General features: G+C 41.8%; 1 protein-coding gene and 2 pseudogenes across 1 annotated transcript; 2 read left to right on the top strand and 1 right to left on the bottom strand.

The window, feature by feature from the left end:
* The first annotated feature begins 5097 nt into the window (after positions 1-5097).
* On the top strand, positions 5098-5442 carry LOC112813943 (large ribosomal subunit protein eL36-like; annotated as a pseudogene).
* Positions 5443-17038: 11596 nt separating this feature from the next.
* LOC112814101 (elongin-C pseudogene) lies at positions 17039-17505 on the top strand (annotated as a pseudogene).
* Positions 17506-20587: 3082 nt separating this feature from the next.
* LOC112814100 (small ribosomal subunit protein uS13-like) lies at positions 20588-21116 on the bottom strand. The gene has a single exon (XM_073883852.1). The coding sequence runs from the start codon at positions 21105-21107 to the stop codon at positions 20649-20651; it is 459 nt and encodes a 152-aa protein (XP_073739953.1). The 5' UTR covers positions 21108-21116; the 3' UTR covers positions 20588-20648.
* Between the last annotated feature and the right edge of the window lie 1750 nt (positions 21117-22866).

The following is a 22866-nucleotide window of genomic DNA, read 5'->3' as shown; positions in this document are numbered from 1 at the left end:
GCGGTGGAGGAGTTAGAAGTGGGAAGTGTGTGTGTGTTGGGGGGGGGTAGCCACAGATCGGTCAGTAAGAGCATCTGGGGCCTGGCGAGTGGGAGGAAAGCAAAAACCGAGGAACCTAGGACGACCTGGAGAATGATGGGGCCATTAACAGAAATAAGACAACCAGGAGGAGAAGCAGGTCGGCGGGAAAAGGCAGTAAAAGGATGATTTTCATTTTGGACACTTTGAGTTTCAGGTGCGCCCCCAGAAGCCGTCCGGAAGCTCGGGAAGAAGCTGGGTGCGAAAAGTAGGGGCTGCCGAGGCATCCGCGGAGAGGATCCAGCGGTAACCGTGGGAGTGGGTGAGATCGCGGGGCAGGGAAGGGAGAAGACCAGAGGCCCCGGGGGCAGAGGCTCGAGGAACGCCAGCACCACGGGAAGGGAACAGCAGCTGTTGGAGACCCAAGAGGGAAACCGGGAAGATGCCGCCTGGCGCCGCCGAGGGGGCGGTTTCAAGGGGGAGGTGACCAGCAGGACCAGATGCTTCACGGGTCCGGTGGGACGAGGTCTGAAAGCGAGCGCGCGGGATTTGGCAGCAGGAGGTCACCGGAGCCCTCCGAGGGCGCAGCGACGGCGATGCTCCGGCGGGATCCAGATGGCGCCTGGTGAGAAGGGAGTGGGCGGCGAGAGCCCGGAGGCGGCCGCGAAAGCGCTCTTTGAAGGGCCCTGGCAGCCTCGGGGGAGAAGAAAGGCAGCAGGAGCACGGCGGGGAGGGAGCAGGGCTGGAGGAAGAGGGGCTTTGGGAAACCGTAAGAGGAGAACAGACTTGCAGGCGGGAGAGAGAAGAGCCGGGAGGTGCACAGGAGGGTGACCGAGGGCGTTTGCGGGAGCAGAGCAAAACCCGAGGGGGGGGGGTCAAGAGAGTATATATTTTGGAAAAGCCGACCAATCAAAGCAGCACATAAGTGATAACAATAAGTCCTTACATTGAAAAGCAGTGAAATGCAATCTACAGAGCATTTTAATGTGCTTTCTCTCGTTTAATCCTTGTGAGGGGCATATTATTATCTCTACTAAAATATAAGGAGGTTAAATGACTCACCCAAGATCACACATCTAATAAACAGAAGAACCCAGGATCAGAAAGTCCATCATGAGACATTTATTGATCAAATGTCTGCTCTGGCAGCACTGTGCTCGGTGCCAAAGATTCCCAAAGAGAACAGAAATGATTCCTGCCCCCCGAGGAGCTCACAACCCAGGAGACTGGCCTCCATGCTACTGACCAATGTGCTCCAAGACAGAACTGTGCTCAGACCGAGGAAGGGAGAGGGGTACGACCCAAGGGAGGCTTTCCCGAATTAGTGATGTTGAGCTGAGTGCGGAAGGATAAACAGGAATGAGCTGGTGGACAAGGAGGCTGACAGGGGGAAAGACATGCCTAGCAAAGGAGATTGGCGTGCAAGAGCCTGGAGCCTTTGGAAGCTAAGAGCAATTCACTGTGCAGGGACACAGGGTAGGTGTGGCAAGGTACAGGAGAGGCATGTGCCAAGTCCAGGGTGGGGGAGCATGGCATGCTACCCTGAGGATCTCTAGTCATATCCTTAAGGTGAGAGCACCAGCAAAGGGTTTTAAGCAAGGGAACGATATGAGATTTGTGTTCTAGCACACTGACTCTGGAGGACCCCTGGAGCCACCCCAGGATGGGTTAGAGCAAGACATTATGGGAAGCAGGGACACCAGTTAATATGCAAATGTAGTGGCCTAGGCCAGAAAGGATGAAGCCAGCCTGGATGGGGCTGTGGCCTTTGTAATGGACTAGAGGACGAATATTCCTATGTATGTGATGAAAAAACTGGCCAGCCTTAGAGGAGGAAGGAGAGAAGGAAATATGGAAATGGAAGGGTCTAGGATGACACCCAGCTTCTGGCTTGAACAGAAGCAGAAAGAGAAGCAGATATTGGTTGGAGGTGGGGTGTTGAGTTCAGGACATATTGGGTTGAAAAACCCATGGATATCTGGGTGGAGGTACTCGGCAGGTAGTTGGATATGGGATCTGGGGCTCCGGGGGAGGCTGACCTGAAGATCTATCTTTGTGCATTTCAACATAAGGCAGTGGTTGGAACCACGGATGGGGGTGAGTATGTGGCTGGGGGAGAGAAAATGGTCTCTCACACAGCCTTCAGAAGCATTGGCATTTAAGGAGTAGGTGGATGAGAAGGGGCCCCTGAGAAGGTGGTCAGAAGGAGAGGCCAGAGAGGTAAGACAGAAAAAAAAAGAGAAAGGGATGTTCCAGAAGATGCTGAGATACAATGGGTCACCTGAGAAGATGCACGGAGGACTAGAATACCATCTTCATTCCTTTTCAGGGCGGGAGGAGATGACTCCCTCTGGGTTGGTCAGAGAAGCTTTTAGGAAACAGAAGGAAAGTGAGAAAAAAAAAAAAAAGCCCTTTCGAGCTGAGAAGTGGAAAGAGAGGGTTACGCCACCTTGTCTCCTCTTTGCCGTGTTTTCTTGACTCCGGCTGCAATAATCAGGACATTCATAGAAAATAAAGCATGTTATTTGATGAAATGCGGAGAATCAGATGTTCAGAATGTTTCAGTGACGTGCTTCGAAACCAGACATGCTAAAAATGGAGACCATCCAATGTGATCGTGCTGTCCTTAAAAATATTCCTTTGATAAACATTAAACTGTTCTCTTTACCAGAAATGTTAACAAGGGAAATAAATAGCCGGGCTGCTTAGGAGTGTTTCAAAATTGAATTTTAAACCATAAAAGAAAACAAGAGGAAAAAAGCAAAACAAAACAAATCCAAAACTGCATGAACATTGCAGACTTCAGTTGCCCTTGAAATCTTTTTCTCTGTCTAAACGTTACATAATTCTTCATCAGCCCAAGCTATCAGGTTCACATGCTAAAATTCAGTGAGTAGGTGTCATACTCAAAGGACAGGATGCTGAGAGGGAAAAAATGATATAAAGAGATGGGAAAAGGGTTGACACATAAAAGCCTGAGGATTTTCTAGAGGAACTTTAAGAATATTATTGATACACATTCCATAGAAACCATACTTCACATTCTGCATTTTGGTCTTTTCCTGGGCCAGCAATATGCAGTATGACGCTTTCCCATGAAGCTGGGCAGGGCAATCAGGAACGTAAACAATCGATACACTTACAACCATTCTGTACCCATACCACCATTTTACACTTTCAGTACAGTATTCAGTTAATCACATGAGATATTCAACACTTTATTATAAAATAATAGGCTCTGTGTTTTGCCCAGTTGCAGGCTAATGTAAGTATTCTGTGTACACTTAAGGTAGGCTAGGCTAAGCTATGATGCTCCACAGGTTAGGTGTATTACATGCATTTTCGACTTAACAATATTTTCAACTTACCATGGGTTTATCGCGAAGTTTACCCTATTGTAAATGAAGGCAGATCTGGAAATCTAATGCTTCCACCTGGAGGGTTTGCAACCAAAATGGGCTATCTTGGTTATTGGTACCACATGAAAGTAAAACTAACTCTTGAGAATATGTACCCAAAGCTAGGCCCCGCACAAGTTTACAGCCCATATGTGTATTAGTTGTTTGATCTGAAAAGCCTTCAGCAGAAAATTTAACGGAAAGGGGTCCTAAGTGCCTGAAGTGCTGGAAGAAGCAAATGCAAATCCTCTCTAGATGAACCCACCTTTATCTCAGGGTCCCCCCAAAAATTCCCAGGTAAAATTTTAAGAAATGTAAGCTCACAGTGAAAATCATAAAACCCAAGGAAACAAGGCACCACGAGCAAGAGAAGCTGAAACACAGACTGCAGATTCAGATGTACCAGACTTTAGATATAGGAATTCTTAGAAACTTGATATAAAATAACTATTTTAGAGCTTTTAAGAAATAAAAAAAGGGATTCATAGGAGTAAAAGAGACTGCAAAAATGATCAAGCAGTTTGCAAAAAGTAAATAAAATTCTGGAAATGAAGGGTGCTTGGGTGGCTCAGTCTCTCTCTCTCAAATAAATATAACCTTTAAAAAATATTCTGGAAATGAGAAATATAATAATTAAAACATAAAACTCACTGGACAGATTTAATAGCAGACAGACACAGTGAAAGGGAATTCATGAGCTAGAAGACATCTGAAGAAATGTTTCAGGCTGAGCACAGTGAGACCAAAAAAATGGGAAATGGAAGGATACTCAGATTCAAGAATCCCAGTGAATCCCTACTAGAAATAAAAGGAAATTGCATTCCAACACATCATAATAAAATTGCAGAACACCAAAGACAGACTCTAGATTGTAAATGCAGAGAGAAAAGTCAGATAACTTCAAAGCTGCAGCAATTAGACTGATAGCTGATATCTTAAGAGCAAAAATAAAAGTAAAAAGATAATGGAATTCACTGTGCTGAGAAGAAATTGCAATCAACCTAGAATTCTATACCTACTGAAAATCTATAAAGAACAAAGGTGAAGGGTACTGGGCTGGCTCAGTCAATAAAGCACAGAACTCTTAATCTCTGGGGTTGTGATTTTAAGCCCCATGTTGGGTGTGGACCCTAGTTAAAAAGAAAAAAAAAAGAACAAAGGTGAAAAGAAGGAATTTCAAACAAATAAAAACTAAAAACATTTGCTACTAAAGAGCATCACCTAAGTAAATTTCAAAGTATGTTTTTTGTTTTTTGGGAGTTTTTTGAGAAAGACAAAGTATGTGAGCAGGTGCATGCAATCTGGTGGGTGGGGCAGAGGGAGAAGGAGAGAGAATCCTAAGCAGGCTCCACGCTCAGCATGGACCCCAAGGCGGGGCTCAATCTCACCACCCTGAGATCATGACCTGAGCCAAAATCAAGAGTCAGACGCCCAACCAAATGAGCCACCCAGGCGCCCCTCAAAGTATGTATTTCAAGTGGAAGAAAAGTAATCTCAGATGGAAGGAATGAGATAAAGGAAGGAGTGAAAAGAGACAAAAGTGGTAAAATAATGAGTCAAATATGGACTATCTATTTTACTGATCGACTATTTACTGCTTAAAACTACAATAAATTCCCATGGCATTGAAAAACTAACAGAAGGCTATCTGGCCCCCCGGGGTTGCAGTATAGGTCCGGCCATGGTTCTGTGCTATCCCATGGCCATGGATCTCAACCAGGGGCACGAGGCGACCAAGAACGTGAGCAAGCCAACGCACAGCTATGGCCTCCGGTGCCTCATCAGGCACACCACGTTCCTGTGGGACATCATCCAAGAGGTGTGCAATGTTGCTCTAAATGGTACATGAACTCCACACCAGGGAGCTGCTCAAGGTCTCCAAGGACAGGCAGGCCTTCAAGTTCATCAAGAAAACAGTAGAGACACCTATCTGTGCCAAGAGGAAACAAGAGAACTGAGCAGTGTCCTGGCCACCGTGAAGAAAGCAGCTGCCGAGGGGACCAAGCCCCCTCCCCGCTGTGAGTAATAGAAGCTTTACAGAAAAAACAAACTAGCAAGAAAGAACTCAAACACACAGCCCAATAACACTTAAGTCAGAAGATGGGTGATGGGAATTATAGTGTTTTAACGTCCTTACAGTGTTTGGAAGAAGGCAAAAGAATGAAGATCTATTTTGGATGAGTTAAGTAGGCAAGACACATTTTTAGATGAAAGGCTTAAAGTCTGAGAATAGTATACTTAGCTTCCACACTAATAGAAGAAGACACATGAGGGTGCCTGGGTGGCTCAGTTGGTCAAGTGACTGCCTTCAGCTCAGGTCACGATCCTGGAGTCCCAGGATTGAGTCCCGCATCGGGCTCCCTGATGAGCAGGGAGTCTGCTTCTCCCTCTGACCCTTGCCCCTCTCATGCTCTCTCTATCTCATTCTCTCTCTCAAATAAATAAATAAAATATTTTTTTAAAAAAAGAAGACACGTGAAATGATAAAAAGTAATTTTAAAAAAGTTAAAAGAGAAGAGGAATAAGCATCAAAAGGGAGAAACAAATACAGTTGACCCTTGAATGACATGGGACTTAGGGGCACTGACTCCCCATGCAGTCAAAAATCCACGTATAACTTTTGACTCCCCCAAAACTCAACTACTAATAGTCTACTGTTGACCGGAAACCTAAATGATAACATAAACTGTCGATTAATACTTATTTTTTGACTTGTGTCACTTCTATGCTAGAATATTTAATTTCCAATGTGAGACCATCCAGTCCTCACTTCTGCTGTGATGGTCATAGAATCATGTTGAGATGCAGCCTCCAACTGCCTTGGGTCCCCGAGTCACTAAATGAGCAACTAGCATTTGACATATAATGTGACCAAGAAATAAATCTTTGTCGTTCAAAAAAAAAAAAAACCCACTTAATTTTATATGTATTATATACTCTATTCTTACAATAAAGTAAACTAGAGAAAAGAAAATATTATTAAGAAAATAATAAGGAAGAGAAAATATATTTACAGGACTGTACTGTAAAAAAAAAAAAAAGAACATGTATAAGTGGAATCACATACTTCAAACCCATGTTGTTCCAGGGTCAACTATAAACAACAATTTTTTTTTTAAAGATTTTATTTATTTATTTGACAGACAGAGAGAGAGAGATAGCGAGAGCAGGAACACAAGCAGGGGGAGTGGGAGAGGGAGAAGCAGGCTTCCTGCCGAGCAGGGAGCCCGATGTGGGACTCGATCCCAGGACCCTGGGATCATGACCTGAGCCGAAGGCAGACGCTTAACGACTGAGCCACCCCGGCACCCTATAAATAACAATTTAAAAAAGAAAAATAGGGGCACCTGGCTGGCTCAGTCAGTAAAGCATGTGACTCTTGATCTCAGGGTTGTGAGTTCAAGGCCCACTTTGGGTGTGGAGATTACTTAAATAAATAAACTTAAAAAAAATAAAATAGGGCGCCTGGGTGGCTCAGTTGGTTAAGCGACTGCCTTCGGCTCAGGTCATGATCCTGGAGTCCCGGGATCGAGTCCCGCATCGGGCTCCCTGCTCAGCAGGGAGTCTGCTTCTCCCTCTGACCCTCTTCCCTCTTGTGCTCTCTATCTCTCATTCTCTCTCAAATAAATAAATAAAATCTTTAAAAAAAAAACAAAAAAAAATAAAATGAAGAAAAGAATAATTTATTAGCAATGTGCAATGCAATAGATGCTGCAGTTAAAAGATTGTCAGAGTAGAGAAAAACCCAGCTCTATACAGTTTATTAAAAAAACTCACCTAGAACAGAAAGATTGAAATCAAAAGAATGGGAAAGACACACTAAGCAAATGCTAAGTAAAAGAAAGCTGATATAACTATGTAAGTATTAGACAAAATGTACTTGAAAGCAAAAAAAAATGTTATTAGGTAAAAATATTATTAGATCATTATACATATAATGATAAAAAATATATTGCAAAAACTGACAGACCAAAAGTGGAGGCTGAAAATCTATCATGATAATGGGAGATAGTAAGCAATACCACTCTTCAGTGACCAATAAACCAAGCAGGCAAAAAAAAAAAAAAATCGTAAGTATTTATGAAATTTGAATAGCACCATCACCAAGCTTAATTTAATGGATATACATAGAACAATGCCAAAGCAACATTCCAAAACTGTACAAGGACAGAATGCAGAAAAAATATTATATACCAAGTTCACTCACAAATATAGATGCAAATATGATAAGTAAAATATTAACAAACTTGTCAGCAATATTTAAAAAGGTAATAGGTTATTACCAAGTTGGATTTATCCCAGAAATGCCTTATAGATTTAATATTAAGAAATCAACTAATTATTCATTCTTTTAGGTGTGATAATATATTGTGTTTTTGTAGGAAAATGTCCTTACACTTAGGAGCTACATGCTGAAGTATTTCATGGGTGGCGTGTAATGATATCTGCAGGTTACCTTCAAATGGTTAAGAAAAATATATATATATATTAAATTTATACACATGTATATATAGATAGATATGATACATAGATAAGGCAAAAATAATAAAATGTTAACGACTTTTGTACCTAAGTCATAGATATATGTGTGTTCATTTTACTATTCTTTAACTTTTATGTACATTGGAAATTATTCATAATGAAAAATTATAAAAAAGAAAACCAAGTAATGAAATTTATCGCATTAACTGAATAAGGGAAAAAGTCTGACAGAATTGAATATCCATTAATGATTTTAAGAAAGAAAAACTATTAGCAAGCATAATGGTGATATATAAAGATCATTTCTGGGGCACCTGGGTGGCTCAGATGTTAAGCGTCTGCCTTCAGCTCAGGTCATGATCCCAGGATCCCAGGATCCTGGGATCGAGCCCCGCGTCGAGCCCCACGTCGAGCCCCACATCGGGCTCCTGGCTCAGCGGGGAGCCTGCTTCTCCCTCTCTGGCTGCCTCTCCCCCTCCTCATGCTCTCTCTTTCTTTCTGTATCTCTGTGTCTCAAATGAATAAATAAAATATAAAAAATAAATAAATAAAAATAATTTCCTTTAAGGCTGGAAACAAGACAAAAATGGCTGATTTTCTATATTGTACTGGAGACCAGCAGAGTAAAAGCAAGTATAAAAATTGGAATGAAAGAGGGGGCGCCTGGGTGGCTCAGTCGTTAAGCCTCCGCCTTCAGCTCAGGTCATGATCCCAGGGTCCTGGGCTCGAGCGCTGCATCAGGCTCCTGGCTCAGTGGGAAGCCTCCTTCTCCCTCTCCCAATCCCCCTGTTTGTGTTCTCTCTATCACTGTGTCTCTCTGTCAAATAAATAAATAAAATCTTTTTAAAAAATTGGAATGAAAGAAACAAAACTGTCATTATTCATAGATAATAGGATTATTTACTTGAAAATCTCAAAGAAGCTATAGGTATAGTTACAAGAATTAATAAGAGAATTTAGCAAGCAAGTGTTAGATACAAAAACCGATAAATGAAAATCAAGTGCATTTCTATATACCATCTACTGGTAGAAATTTTACTTTCATTTTTTTTTAAGATTTTATTTATTTGACAGAGAGAGACACAGCAAGAGAGGGAACACAGGTGGGGGAGAGGGAGAAGCAGGCTTCCCGCTGAGCAGGGAGCCCCATGCGGGGCCCGATCCCAGGACCCTGAGATCATGACCTGAGCCAAAGGCAGACGCTTAACGACTGAGACACCCAGGTGCCCCATTGTTGTTTGTTAAAGTAAACATATGTTTCCATGCATGATTGTATGCATGCATGCATGATTTTGTATGCATGCCATATTTCTCTTAAAATTTTAAGCACATATAAACCCGTGCTAAAACAATAATGAAAAACAAGGAGATATAGAAGCACAAATTCGGGATAATGGTTACCTCCGAGGGGAGAGGGAAGGAAGGGGACCCTAGGGAACTTCAGAGGTCATGCTGATTTTTTTTCTAAAACTGAGGGGGGGGGTAGACACCAGAGTCCCTTACATTGTGATTCTTTACTCCTTACATGTATTTTACTCATTTTATTTATTCAATAGTTAATAAATGTAATTTTTAAAGAAAACCTTAATATATGTGTATATCTTTAAAGTTCAACTTTATGGGGCGCTTGGGTGGCTCAGTTGGTTAAGTGTCTGCCTTCTGCTCGGGTCATGATCCCAGGGTCCTGGGATCCCAGTGTCCTGGGATCGAGTCCTGAGTCAGGCTCCCTGCTCAGCTGAGAGTCGGCTTCCCCTTCTCCCCCTGCTGCTCCCCCTGCTTGTACTCCCTCACTCTCTCTCTGTCAAATAAATGAATAAAATCTTTAAAAAAAATAAAGTTCAGCTTTACCGGTAAATTTGTCATGTGTCAAACATTGAGGCCAGCTGCTTCATCGGGCTACTTGTCTAGGCTACTTCTTCTCTAATACCTTTGTGAAGCCATTGGATGACCACCATGATCTTGAGACGTGATGAACGGACAACTTCAGAGCCTAATAAACGATCACTCTCCTTTATGCAGGTGGTTAAAAGGAGAACGTGCCCTCCTTTGGGCTATATTAAAGTTCTGCTGCAGCTCCATCATTTCCTTACAGGGTAGAAATTGGGCCACTATGTCCCTTGGCTGCATTCAGCCCATTAGCTTTCTCTTTTTCCCAACATCAACAAAGAAACAATACGGAAAATACAACCACATAAAAGATCCTGTCATATTTGACAAAGGAAACATTTTTCTAGGATGAAGTACCAAGTATCTCTATTCTATCAGAAAGTGAGTAGGGCTTATCATGGGGGGCTGGAGAGCCATTTGGCTGAGCCCTCACAGTCACAAAAGAGCTCAAACTTAGATCTTTGACTTCATCTCCAAATGAGATTACAATACAGTCACAAAGACACACAAAAGAGATAAAAACATTTGTTACGCAGTTTTAAGTGTATGTCTCCATACCAGGCCACTCTTCCTGTAGGTGTCCTGAGAATTAATAGTTGTTATGAGTCCTTTCGTTATCTTGGGACCAGCAGTTATATGGCAAAGTGGTTTTTGTTTGGAATTCTAATTTATTAAATGTAAGTATTTAAAAATTTAGTGCAAATTTTATAACACTTCTTTAAATGAATAATTACAAAATTATTCATTTTGTAATAAATCAGGAGACTTTAAAACTTGGGGTTGCCAGATGTAGCAAGGAAAAATACAGAACACCCAGTTAAATTTTAATTTCAGATAAATAAAGTAATTTTTTTGGATGAATATGTAGCATACAAAATTAGGGACATATTTACACTTAACAAAGTGTTTACTGTTTATCTGAAATTAAAATTTAACTGGGTGTCCTGTATTTTATCTGGCAGCCCTAGTAATGACATACTCAGTCTTTCCATTTCTGTGTACCCTGGCGTGGGCAGAAAAAGCAAGTAACATTCATTGAGTGTCTGCTATGGATCAGCCAAGTACATTACAAGTGAGATCTCATTTAAATCTTGCCACAGTCCTATGGCACAACCCTATATTATCACTCCACAGTCCTATGACACAGTCCTATCTTATCACTCCATTTTATAAGTAAACACAAAGCTGGTTATTTACTCAAGGTGAGACAGCAGACATGGGATGGATGAAGAATCAAATTCAAGTTTGCTTCCCCAATCTGTACTTTCTCTCTCTCAGTGCACTTTCTACCAGAAAGCTTTCACATGGCTTTTTTAAAGATTTTAATCAAAAAGAGATAGAGTTCTCTTGCCATTTGCAACGACATGGATGGAGCTAGAGAGTATAATGCTAAGCAAAATAAGTCAGACAGAGAAAGACAAATACCATATTATTTCACTCATATGTAGAATTTAAGAAACAAAAAAGCAAAGGAAAAAAAATGAGAGTCAAAGCAAGACTTCTAATCATAGACAACAATCTGATGGTTACCAGAGGGGAGGTGGGGGAGTTAAATGGGTGATGGAAATTAAGGCGTGTGCTTGGGATGAGCACAGGGTGATGTATGGAAGTGTTGACTCACTATATTGTACACCTGAAACTAATATAACACTGTATGTTAAGTAACTGGAATTAAAATATAAACTTTAAAAAAAGAGAGCATTCTGGAAATACTGCAAAGGCTTTTTAATCAAACCTTAATATTCCATGTGAAATATTTTATTATATCTAATTAAGTGTGTTTGCATGGCATGGAATGTAATTATAAGTGAAATCTGCATAGCCTGACATGTTTCAAGGAATTTTAATGAATTTTGCCTTAGGAAGGTCAGATAATCTCTTTGGAGCTCGGTTTCCTCATCTGTGAAAAGAAGGTGTTTTGTGACAACTAACGTGCTTTCCAGTCCTCTACCTTTGGGATTTCCACGCCTCATGCGGGGCGGCGGGGGGGTGGGGGGGTGGGCGGGGAACGACGTATTAAGATCTTTTACGGCTCTCTGCTGCCACCTGCCGGAAAAATTACAGCGCCCATTTCTGCTTGAAATGCGCTCTGTTCAATGACCAGCCAGTACCCTTGATCCTGAGGCTTGTTTACTTAATAATTTCAGTCAATTAATGAGAATTATAGTTTTCTGAGTTTTCTCAGTTTCAGTGTTTTCAATTTGTAAAACAGTACAAATGAGTCAAGCCTGAACTTTGACCATCTGGAAATTAATTTTTTAGCAGGTTTTCCCACAGGGATGTACTTTTTATACTTGTCCAGTGTTTTGCAATGACTGTCCTGCCAAATCTACTCACATGGAATTTGCTTTAATACTTGCCATTAGTAAAAACAAAACAAAACAAAAAATTGCCATTAGTGTTGCATTCATGAGGTCTTATAAAAAGTATTTAGTAGAACAGAAAAAAAGATATTTTGCTTAAAGTATCTTTTAAAGTTTTCTTTCTTTTTTTTAAAGATTTTATTTATTTATTCATGAGAGAGAGAGAGGCAGAGGGAGAAGCAGGCTCCCCACTAAGCAGGGACCGGGTCCCAGGACCCCGGGGTCATGACCCAAGCCGAAGGCGGACGCCTAACTGACTGAGCCACCCAGGCACCCCTAGAGTCTAGTTTTTTTAACTGGAAAAAAAAAATTCCTAAATTAAAGGCTGGGTTGTATGTTCACTATACTGGAATTAAAATAAAAAAACTTAAAAAAATTAAGGCTCAGTAATGGCCTTAAAATTTTTTTTACAAATAGACTATTTTTTAGAGCAGTTTTAGGCTCCCAACAAAATTGAGTGGAAGTTATAGAAGTTTTCCATATGCCCGTGCCCCACCCTTACACACGCACAGCCTCCCCCTGCATCAGCATCCTCCACAAGAGTGGTACACTTGTTAAAACTGATGAACTTATATAGATACATCACTGTCACCCGAAGTCCACAGTTCACATGAGGGTTCACTCTTGGTGTTGTACATTCTATGGGTTTTGACAAATGTATCATGACATGTATCCACCATTATAGTATCATACAAAATATTTTCAGTACCCTAAAAATCCTCTGCATTCTGCCTCTTCAATCCTCCCTCCTCCCCAGTCCTTGGCAATTCCTGGTCCTTTTACTATCTCCATAGTTTTGCCTTTTCCACATGTTATGTAATTGGAATCACAATATGCTGCCTTTCAGACTGACATCTTTCACTTGGTAATATGCATTTAAGTTTTCTCTGTGTCTTTTCATGGTTTGATAGCTCATTTCTTTTTAGCACTGAATAATATTCCATTGACTGGATGTACCGCAGTTTGTTTACCTGTTCACCTACTGAAAGACATCTCGGTTGCTTTCAAGTTTTGGCAGTTATGAATAAAGCTGTTATAAACATTCATGTGCAGGTTTCTGTGTGACATAAGCTTTCAACTCCTTTGGGTAAATACCAAGGAGCATGATTCCTGGATCATCTGGTAAGAATATGTTCAGTTTTGTAAGAGATCACCAAACTGCTTTCCAGAATGGCTGTACCATTTTGCATTCCCACCAGCAATAAATCACAGTTCCTATTGCTCCACATACTCACCAGCATCTGGTGTTGTCAGAGTTTGGGATTTGGGCCATTCTAATAGGTGTGTCCTGGGATGGTTGTTTAAATTTGCAGTTCCTTGATGACAACATGATGATGTGGAGCATGTTTTCATCTGCTTATTGCTATTTGTGTATCTTTTTCTGTGAGGTATCTCTTCAGGTCTTTTGCTCATTGTTCAGTTAGGTTGTTCATTTTCTTAGTTGAGTTTTAGAAGTTCTTTGTATATTTTGGATAACAGTCCTTTATAAACTATGTCTTTTGCAAGTATTTGCTCCCACGCTGTGGCTCATTGGCCTTAATTTTAAAACAAAACCACTTTCCAGAATTCCCATCATAACGCTAAAAGAGCAGTCCGAATAATTCAATCATAAAATATAAAATATAGGACTAAATATATTGCCAGTTGGGGCTGAGTCAGCTTCAGAGGGTGGGAGCCAACAGCCGGTCCCTTCATATCTGAATCCACATTATCTCAGGGTTTTGTTGTATACTTGCCAGGAGCTTGATGTAATCTGAAGGGCAATAAAATTAGAATCTTACTCCCTTCTAAAAATTAACCTTGGGGTAGGGCTTCTTTTGAAAGGAGATCAGGAAAAGATTTGGGGGAAAAGAGGTAATACCCACTAATGGCTGTGCTCTCTGTTCCTTCTGCCTCCTGGCTTCCCAGACAGAACTCTCAACAGGCTTAGATAGTTGAATACATTTATTTATTACCATCTTCTGGTTTATAATGATACTCATTAAAACTTCCAAAACTACTTTCCAACCCTTCCATTTATGGTACCGTAATATGCAACAGTGCGTATTATTAATATTTTTTCTGGTAAAACAAATAACACTGGCTCCATACACAGAGCTTGGAAAACCTGGAAATGCAGAAAAGAAAAAAACAACTTAGTTACAGCTCCCTTCATATTTCCATGCAAAAATAATAACTATGCCAACATATTAATGGTGTCATTCCTTCCAATATTTTATACACTTAGAGACCCATTTTTCTTTCAAAAATAGTATTACACTATGCATATGATTTTTGTTAACATATTTGTTAACATATACTTTTCTAGGCAAATTCTGATGGGACTCAAGCGTGATTCCTCAAACTGGATTCCTGCCAGGATGCTGGAGTTGAAAACTTTGGGAAAGACGTTTAATTCCTTGGACCTTGGTGTCCTTGTCTGAAAAGTGAAGAATTTCTTGCCATTCTCCTGCCAAAGCCTATTTTGGGATGATATTTTATCACTATGTCACATCCTGAGGACTCTATGTAACAGCCCCTAGCTCCACATACGCTCAGTTTATACGGTTTATTTTTTGTTATTATGTATTTTTTGTTATTTATGTATTTTCAACTGCCCTATGCAAATCATTGGAATCTGCCTTATTATTTTTGCTAGCAATTTTTGTGATTCAGCTGACTAGTCTTTAAAAATAAAAAATAAAAATAAAATATCATCTTTTTAGTAAAAAAGGATGACAAAAGAGAAGCTAAAATATCCATCATTGGGCTTTACTCTTGATGTGTAAAGAAATAAATGCTCAAGGGGCACCTGGGTGGCTCAGTCATTAAGCATCTGCCTTCAGTTCAGGTCATGATCCCAGGGTCCTGGGATCGAGCCCCACATCAGGCTCCCTGCTCCGCCGGGAGCTTCTCCCTCTCCCACTCCCCCTGCTTGTGTTCCCTCTCTCTGTGTCTCTCTCTATCAGATAAATAAATAAAATATTTTTTTAAAAAAAAGGGAAAGAAATGCACAAAAGTAGAGGAGGAAAATCACTATATTTCAATTCAATTCAGACAATTATGATTTAGTAAGAATAAAAGGTAAGAAACTTAGGGACCAAAATAAGGCAACATCGATAGAACACAACAAATACCTCAGAAGGATGGAATAGGATTTGGAAACTCTAAGGAAATCCAACTAGAAAGGAAATTACTTTGTCTAAAGAAGGGAAGTTAGAGATGGCTTTAATTGCATTCAATTATATAAAAGACATAAGCCAATTGTGTGTCTTCTCTATCAAGAACCAACAGGAGGGCGCCTGGGTGGCCGAGTTGGTTGGGCGGCTGCCTTCGGCTCAGGTCATGATCCTGGAGTCCCGGGATGGAGTCCCACATCGGGCTCCCTGCTCAGTAGGGAGTCTGCTTCTCCCTCTGACCCTCCCCTCTCTCATGTGCGCTCTCTCTCTCAAATAAATAAATAAAATCTTAAAAAAAAAAAAAGAACCAACAGGAAATTGGTTTAGGCTGTTGTTAGATTAATTTCCTCATTAAAAACTGTTGATAAAGTGATGGAAAAGAAGGCAAAATGTACCAAAAATGGAAAATGTGCTAACCTTTTGTACAGGGACGGCTGTTACACCCTGATATCTGCTCTTTCCTTCTTTTTTTTTTCCTTTAAGAGATTTTGGGGGGGCAGAGGCAGAGGGAGAAGAGAGAGAAAATTTCCAGGAGATGCCATGCCCAGGACCCTGAGATCATGACCTGAGTGGAAACCAAGAGTCCAACATGCAACCAAGTGAGCCACCCAGATGCTCCCTGTTCCTCCCTTCTTACATAGTAACAGAATCCCCTATTTTTCAGTTGGGCACAGGGCCCTATGGAATATTTTCTAGTTAAGAGTGACCATGTGGGCACCTGGGTGGCTCAGTTGGTTAAGCGACTGCCTTCAGCCCAGGTCATGATCCTGGGGTCCCGGGATCGAGTCCCACATTGGGCTCCCTGCTCAGCGGGGAGTCTGCCTCTCCCTCTGACCCTCTTCCCTCTCATGCTCTCTCTCTCTCTTTCTCTCTCTCTCAAATAAATAAATAAAATCTTAGGAAAAAAAAAAGAGTGACCACGTTACTAAGTTCTGACCAAATCCATGTCAAGGAGAGTCTTTAAAGGGTCAAAGAGGGGGCATCTGGATGGCTCAGTCAGTTAAGCGTCTGACTCTTGGTTTCGGCTCAGGTCATGATCTTAGGTTCATGGGATTGAGCCCCACAACAGGCTCTGTGCTCAGTGGGGAGTCTGCTTCTCTCCCTCTCCCTCTGCTCCTCCCCACATTTGTGTGTACTCTCTCTCTCTCTCAAATAAATAAACTTTTAAAAATAATAATAATAAAATAAAGGATCAGAGAGAAGTCTCTTCTTCCCCTTTCTTTCTTCCTGCAGGCTGAAATGTGAATATGATGCTTTGAGTTCAAGCCTCCATCTTGAGCCATGAGGTGGAAGCCACAGGGGGCGGGGTGGGGGGGAGGTTGAAAAGCAGGAAGATAGAAAGAGCCTGGATTCCAGATGATTGCGAAGCTGCCACACCAGCCCTGATTGCTTATCTCTAGACCTTGTTTATGTGAGAAAAACACATTTTATCTTGCTTAAGCTACAGTAGTTGGGAATTCTCTATCACTTGCAGCCTAACCTAATTTTAAGTAATATCACTCTGACAACCAGAAATTAACTTTAAAAACTTTATCCTAAGATGAATATACAAAGTGCTCCTTGCAGCCTTAAGTAGCAAAATATTGAAAACAATCTAATGATACAGAATCAATTAAACAAATTTGTATGATATAGCTTATAGTGAAATACTATGTAACTAGTAAAAAGAATGAGACCGATTTATATTTTTGACCAGGAAAGATCCCATCAGGAAGGAAATGTACCGCTGGAGTGGGGGCTGTGGCGGTGCGCGGGGACCCGGTGCGGTGGCTGCGGTGGCTGCAGGGCTGACGAGAAACTACTAAAGTTCCTGTGGAAGTAAAGGAGAATTTCATAAGAACATAATGGATGGAGAAGAGGAAACCTATGGTGGCTGTGAAGGCCCTGATGCCATGTATGTCAAATTGATATCTTCGGATGGTCATGAATTTATTGTAAAAAGAGAACATGCACTAACATCTGGAACAATAAAAGCCATGTTGAGTGGCCCAGGTCAGTTTGCTGAGAACGAAACTAATGAAGTCAATTTTAGAGAGATTCCTTCACATGTGCTATCAAAAGTATGCATGTATTTTACCTACAAGGTTCGCTACACTAACAGCTCCACAGAGATTCCTGAATTCCCAATTGCACCTGAAACTGCACTGGAACTGCTGATGGCTGCGAACTTCCCAGATTGTTAAATAAAATAAATTATAATAAATAAATAAATAAATAAATAAATAAATAAATAAATAAAAGGAAGGAAATGTATCAAAGTGGCATTAGTAGTTATCACCCGGTAGAAAGATTAGGTTGATTTTGGTGGTGGGTGGTGGGGTGGGGCAAGAGGTGGGACTTGTATACATTTTTTCATTTTTTTTTCTGCAGTGAACATTGATTTCTTGTAGGAATTTTCAATTAAAATTTTTAGGAAGAAACCCAGCATATTGTTTTAACCTGTAAAAATCTGTGGAGGGGGGAGCCTGGGTGGCTCAGTTGGTTAAGCGACTGCCTTCGGCTCAGGTCATGATCCTGGAGTCCCGGGATCGAGTCCCACATCGGGCTCCCTGCTCAGCAGGGAGTCTGCTTCTCCCTCTGACCCTCCCCCCCTCATGTGCTTTCCCTCTCTCTCATTCTCTCTCTCTCTAAATAAAATCTTAAAAAAAAAAATCTGTGGAGGGGCGCCTGAGTGGCTCAGTCATTGAGCGTCTGCCTTCGGCTCAGGTCATGGTTCCAGGGTCCTGAGATCGAGCCCCGCATCGGGCTCCCTGCTCGGCAGGAAGTCTGCCTCTCCCTCTCCCATTCCCCCTGCTTGTGTTCCCTCTCTCACTGTGTCTCTCTCTGTCAAATAAATAAAATCTTTAAAAAAATCTGTGGAATTTCCTCCCCCAAAGTTTTTATAGAATGTTATAGGTAACCAGCTATTTTTGAATAATTTAGGCCAGTTTTCCCCCTACTCTGAAATTCAGGGGTGAAGATATAATTTTATCACACAGTATCAACCAAAGGTAAAGGGAATGATATTCAAGACTTTTGTGACATACTAGTGAGATGCTCGTTTCCTTTTTTTTTAAAGATTTTATTTATTTATTTGAGAGAGAGAATGAGAGATAGAGAGCACGAGAGGGAAGAGGGTCAGAGGGAGAAGCAGACTCCCTGCCGAGCAGGGAGCCCGATATGGGACTCGATCCCGGGACTCCAGGATCATGACCTGAGCTGAAGGCAGTCGCTTAACCAACTGAGCCACCCAGGCGCCCAGATGCTCATTTTCTTAAATAAAAATAATTGCAACCCATCTCCCTGCCCACACGTGGCACATCTGGGAGTCAATTTATATTTGGATCCTTGCAAGATTCTGAGTATCAAGTAAAACAGCTACAGCACCATCTAAGTTTGGGTGGGTGTACGTGTGTGTATGGGATTGTAGCAGAAGCAGAGAGGAAATACCAAGTGAACTAACTCATCTCTAAGTTGAGACTCCATTGCTAGTGCTTTCAAAGACTCACGGAAGAACAGGATAACCAAGACCTGTAAATAATTAACCATGAGTCAAGGCAGAATGAAGCGCCTTTAGAGCAGTCCAGAATGAAGAAGTTTCAAAAGAGGAAAAACATTTCTCATTGTAGGGATTTTTAAAGGTTTAAGATGCTTAGAGGAAGTAGCCTGGGAAATGGCCTAAGTCCATATACCTCAAACTTGACTGTGGATTTTGTTAATGCATTTTAACATGCATTGGTTCTGATTTGGGAGGCCTGGAGCAGGGTCTGAGATTCTGCATTTCCAACAAGCTCTCAGGTCAGGCTGTTGGTCCTGGGTCTCCTCTTCCAGAAGCAATGGTCTAAAGTTAGGATGTCAAAAGGTAGAGTTTGAAGAGGAAGATTTCTGAGCAGAGAAATCAGCATGAACCACACCACCAGGGTGACAGCAAGGGGGTCAGTGTTGGGGAAGTAAGGAGAGTTTGAGGAGTTACCTGGAGACATAAAATTCAGCCATATTGAGACAGGCCTTGAAAGCCAGGTTGAGAAGCTTCTACTTAATTAGAGGCAATAAGGAGCCATTGAAGGCTTTTGGGAAAGGGAATGATATAATCAGTAACTAAAATCTTCATATAAATCCCAATGAATAAAACAAGCTTAATAAATCAATAAATATTCAAAGTTAGTTAATTTGGAGTCCATCAGCAAACATGTACTCAATGTTCCCCTGCTCTTTATGACTACAAAATTAAGTGCAGGGCCTTGGAAGGGGTCTGTCCAAGTAGGAGGCCCTGAAGCTTAAATTTCAGTTGGCTCATGATAGATCCATCCCTGTATCTGTTGTTCTTCCATATATGAAGGATATAAAAGAGATATAAGGCATCTTAAAGAGTTCACAGTGTCGTTTAGGAGGGAAAGCATACTTATTGAAGAAACAAGCTACATGCAAGGTGTGACTCTTAAAGCAGGACCTGGGGGAAGATTTAGAAAGGAGGGAAATAATTTTCTTTAAGTTTATTTATTTTTTCTTTTAGTAATCTCTATACCCAACGTGGGGCTGGAACTCACAACCTTGAGATCAAGGGTCGCATGCTCTACTGACTGAGCCAGCCAGGCACCCTGGTAAATCATTTTTTTTTTTTAAAGATTATTTATTTTGAGAGAGTGAGAATGAGAGAGAGAGAGAGAGAGCACATGAGAGGGGGGAGGGCCAGAGGGAGAAGCAGGCTCCTCGCTGAGCAGGGAGCCCGATGTGGGACTCAATTCCGGGACTCCAGGATCATGACCTGAGCCGAAGGCAGTCGCTTAACAAACTGAGCCACCCAGGCGCCCTGGTAAATCATTTCTGATGGAAGTTTCAACACAAGGAGGTAGGCGTAAATCTGCTAAGGAGATACCTCCCCCATCCATTCTCCCGACCCCTCATCCCCAAGGAGTAGCAGGTCTGTCTCCTTGGGAAGGAACAGAATACATGTTAGTCCAGGTCAGGTGCTTGTGACCCTTAGCTACTAGAAGGCAGAAACTGTACTTACCCTGCAGTTACCACTGGGCATGGCAGAAAGTAGACTTGGATCAAATATAACAAATGAATGAACAAGTAGAGGGAAAGAGATGATAGAGAACACTGAAGAAATGGCAGAGATTTGAGTGTGATGTGGCTGGCAAGACAAAGTAACTGTACATTCTTGAGATGGGAAATGACAACGTGGACCCAAAGTACTTCTACCCTCAAGTGGATTGCCAATCCAGTGGGCACCGGTAGTATTCATCTAACAGACACCTTGTGGAACTCAGCAGCACTCGGCACTACTGACCATGCCTCATTCTTTTTTTTTTTTTTTTTATGTGTATAAACTATTTTATTAACAGACAAGGCCTACAAATTTATTTCTTCTTGGACACACCCACGGTGCGGCCACGGCGCCCTGTGGTCTTGGTGTGCTGGCCTCGGACACGAAGTCCCCAGAAGTGGCGCAGCCCTCTGTGGGCCCTAATTTTCTTCAGTCTCTCCAGGTCTTCACGAAGTTTGTTGTCCAGGCCATTGGCCAGGACCTGGCTGTACTTTCCATCCTTCACGTCCTTTTGTCTGTTCAAAAACCAGTCTGGGATCTTATACTGGTGAGGATTCTGCATAATGGTGATCACACGTTCCACCTCATCCTCAGTGAGCTCTCCGGCCCTTTTGGTGAGATCGATGTCTGCTTTCCTCAACACTACATGAGCATATCTTCGCCCCACACCCTTAATTGCAGTGATGGCAAAGGCTATTTTCCGCCGCCCATCGATATTGGTGTTGAGTACTCGCAAAATGTGCTGGAACTTCTCAGGGATCACTAGAGACATGGCGGCGGCCCCTGACCATGCCTCATTCTTGAAGCACTCCATTTCCAGCCTCCACGACTCCATTCTCTCCTGGCTTTCGGCAGTTTACTCGCCAGAGCCTCCTTTTTGAATTCCTCTAAGAACTTGTCTTACTTTTCCCAATCTTTGAATGTCCATAAATGTATTATCTCCAGCCCAGAGTTTTTCTTCCAACCTCCAGATAACTACTTTCGTGATAGCTCTACTTGGATGTTTCCTAGACACATCAAATTTACTATCTGCAAAATTAAACTCTTCATTTTCTGCTAGAAACACTCCTCCCCACTTGCGTATCTTAGTAAATGGGATTTACATCCACCCACTCATTAAAATCAGAAGCCTGGGAATCATTCATATCTTCTTCCTTTCTCTCCCACCAATGTCTAATACATCAGCAAATTCAGTTACTTCTATACCCAAAATATATCTCAAACCTATCTCTCCAGGGCCACTACTCTAGTCAGGCAACAACATCCTAACAGATCTCCCCTCTTCTATTTCTACCAGCCTCATTTATTCTCCACATAAAAGCCAGAGAAATCTTTCAGTGATATAAATCAGGTTATATCACTCTCTGCTTAAAACTCCTCCATGACTTTCCATGACACTTTGAATAAAATGTAAACTGCTCACCACTCAGAATCTTTATATCCATTAGGTACTCCTGGCCCACTGCCTAGGGGCTGAGATCTTCATGAAGCTATAAAAAATGTTTGAGATAGGGAAAAAAAAGAACTAGCTCCAAAAACTACAAAGTCAAAATTAATCAATGTTTGTGACTACATAATATAACAATATGTCAACTAATCCTAAATGTAAAATCAATCGTTGTGTAGTCATTTATGTATTTTATTTTAATAAAGGATGTGGGTATAAAGTGGAGTGGGTCCCTGAAAGCTCAAGGATATAGAGCCTACAGGGGTTCTAAAATGAGCCTCTTTTAAGGCCTTTATATAGGGTCCTGCGTACCCCATCTGTGCCTACCTCTCCATGGTCTCCATGATGCTACTCTCCTACTTTCTCACTAAACTCAGCCAGGCAGCCTTACAAATCCCTACAATGTACCCAAATCTTTCCTGCTGTTCCCTTTGCCCCAAGCCCTTTTCCTGACTGGTTCCTTCTCCTCCACTAGTTCTCAAATGAAGTGTAACCTCCTTAAAGGGCCCTTCCCGACCAGTCCTTTTAAAGTAGGCACCCCCCATACCATCTTATTTTCTGTTGCCTTATTTCCTCCATAACACTGTTTATGCTATCTTTCCCATTAGACTAATAAGCTCCATTAAGGCCGGAAAATATATGTGTCTTGTTCTCTGTTGTATCCTTAGGGCCTGCTCCAGTAACTGGCCCAGAGCAGGCTTTAATAAATAGCTAGTGAATGAATGAATAAATGAATGAGAACTTCATCTTCGAGGGAAGAGGGCCAAGCTAGTAAGTTCTGTCTTGCGCTCCATCTTGGAAGGCTGGAGGCACAAATCCTTGTCTGATTCTAGGAACCCAGATAGGTTTTAAAAAGGAATGTTTGGAGGTTTCTTCCAACATTAGTTTTGATGAAAGCTCTTGTAACTTACCCTTCTGGGGTGGGGGCAGGGGGAACAAAAAATGGGCTCAAAATTAGGTTGAAAGGGAAATGAAGTGGTTTGGAACACATCCCTGGCGCGCCAGGTTGGGGCTCTTCCTTTGCACCCTCCCCTCCCCCAGACTCTAACGGCTCCACCCCTTCCTGTCTTCAGCTCAGGCTCCG

The sequence above is a fragment of the Callorhinus ursinus genome, unplaced genomic scaffold (assembly GCF_003265705.2).
Source record: "Callorhinus ursinus isolate GAN/ISIS: 27379988/994484 unplaced genomic scaffold, GSC_fseal_2.0 scaffold52, whole genome shotgun sequence".
In the NCBI taxonomy this organism is placed as follows: Eukaryota; Metazoa; Chordata; class Mammalia; order Carnivora; family Otariidae; genus Callorhinus; species Callorhinus ursinus.
Note: the sequence above shows the minus strand (reverse complement) of the source record. Positions and strands in the feature narration are given on the sequence as shown.